This window comes from Fragaria vesca, linkage group LG1, assembly GCF_000184155.1.
Source record: "Fragaria vesca subsp. vesca linkage group LG1, FraVesHawaii_1.0, whole genome shotgun sequence".
NCBI lineage: Eukaryota > Viridiplantae > Streptophyta > Magnoliopsida > Rosales > Rosaceae > Fragaria > Fragaria vesca.
This window is the reverse complement of record NC_020491.1, coordinates 12,029,222-12,030,788: the sequence shown is the minus strand read 5'-3', so window position 1 is coordinate 12,030,788 and position 1,567 is coordinate 12,029,222. Positions and strand designations below refer to the sequence as shown.

The 1,567-nt window shown below is 37.5% G+C and overlaps 1 protein-coding gene across 1 annotated transcript in view; it reads left to right on the top strand.

Moving 5' to 3' along the window:
* The first annotated feature begins 43 nt into the window (after positions 1 to 43).
* The window catches only part of LOC101309489 (protein FAR1-RELATED SEQUENCE 5-like), a 1,557-nt gene continuing 33 nt past the window's right edge, over positions 44 to 1,567 (top strand). The window contains exon 1 of the mRNA XM_004289218.1: positions 44 to 1,482. Within this exon, the coding sequence (XP_004289266.1) occupies positions 44 to 1,482 (1,439 nt within the window). The remainder of the gene's footprint in view (positions 1,483 to 1,567) is intronic.

Below are 1,567 nucleotides of genomic sequence, written 5' to 3'. Positions count from 1 at the left end.
GACGAATATTTATGATCATGTTGTGTTCCTTTGGTTGGAATCAATGGACTTGAATTTAGAAGATGACAATCTTGGTTCCTCGTTGAACCAAGTATCCAGTGAAAAAGCAAGTGATCACCATTCTCAAGAGAAAGAAGTCCGAAAACTAAAATCCCCTTATGTTGGAATGTTTTTTGAAACATTAGAGGAGGCCGGACAATATTATGAAGATTATGGTCGACAAGAAGGTTTTTGGACTCGTATCCGAAGTTCATCAAAGTATAGATCACAGTCAAATGAAGTGACAGGTAGATTATTTGTTTGTGCACATGAAGGTAAACATGTCATGCAAACTCAAAAAGAAGACGATCTGAAAGAGAAAGACGAGAAAGCTGAGAATGATGAGGTAGAAACATGTGACATGCAGATTGAAAAGAAGAGGCGAAGAAGTTGCTCAACTGTTAAATGTGGGTGTGAGGCTAATATGCGAGTTCTTCATGACAAATGGACTAGCAGATGGAAAGTATCGATTTTCAGTGACATTCACAACCATAAAATAGTGTCACCAGCTCGAAGAATGATGATGAAGTCCAATAAACATATGCCTGATGCGGCAAAAGATTTAACAGAAGCTTTTCAGAGACAAAACTTACAAATTAGTAAAGTTCCTTCAATGTTTGGTGGTGCTCGTAATATTGGTTTTGATAATAGGGACTGTTATAATCATTTAAGGAACGTGAGGCACAAAGAGTTGGAATATGGAGATGCAAAATCAGTCCTCAATTACTTTAGAAAAAAGCAAGCAGAAAATCCACAGTTCTTTTATGCTATCCAGTGTGATGAAGATGGTAGAGCTACTAATTTTTTCTGGGTGGATTCTAGATCAAGGACGGCGTACCAGTATTTTGGGGATGTAGTGACATTTGATACAAATCGGACAAACAAGTATGACATGCCATTTGCGCCATTTACTGGAGTAAATCATCACTTCCAATCCATACAATTTGGATGTGCTCTTTTACAAGATGAGACAGAGTCGACATTTCTATGGTTATTTGAGACATGGCTTGAAGCTATGGGAGGTCGACATCCCTTATGTATTATCATTGACCAAGATTTGGCAATGAAAGGAGCAATTGCTAAGATTTTTCCAACTGCTCGTCACCGCCTTTGCATTTGGCATATAATGAAGAAGTTTGGTGAAAAGTTGTCACATGTATATTATCAAAAGTCCAACTTCAAGACCGGCATGAAAAAGTGTATATGGGCAACATACAGGGTAGAGGATTTTGAAGAGCAATGGAAAAAGTTGATTGAGGAGCATGAATTGGGACAAAATGAGTGGCTACAACAACTTTATGAAATGCGTGAACCTTGGGTTCCAGTATATAATCGCAGCACTTTTTTTGCCGGAATAAATACAACAGGGCATAGTGAAGGCACTAATTCTTTTTTCGATGACTTTGTTACATCAACTACCAATCTAAGAGAATTTGTTGTCAAGTATGAACAAGCCTTGCAAAAGATTGTTACAAGGGAAAGTAGTGAAGATTTTACATCAGAGCATAAATATCGTATTGTGAATGAT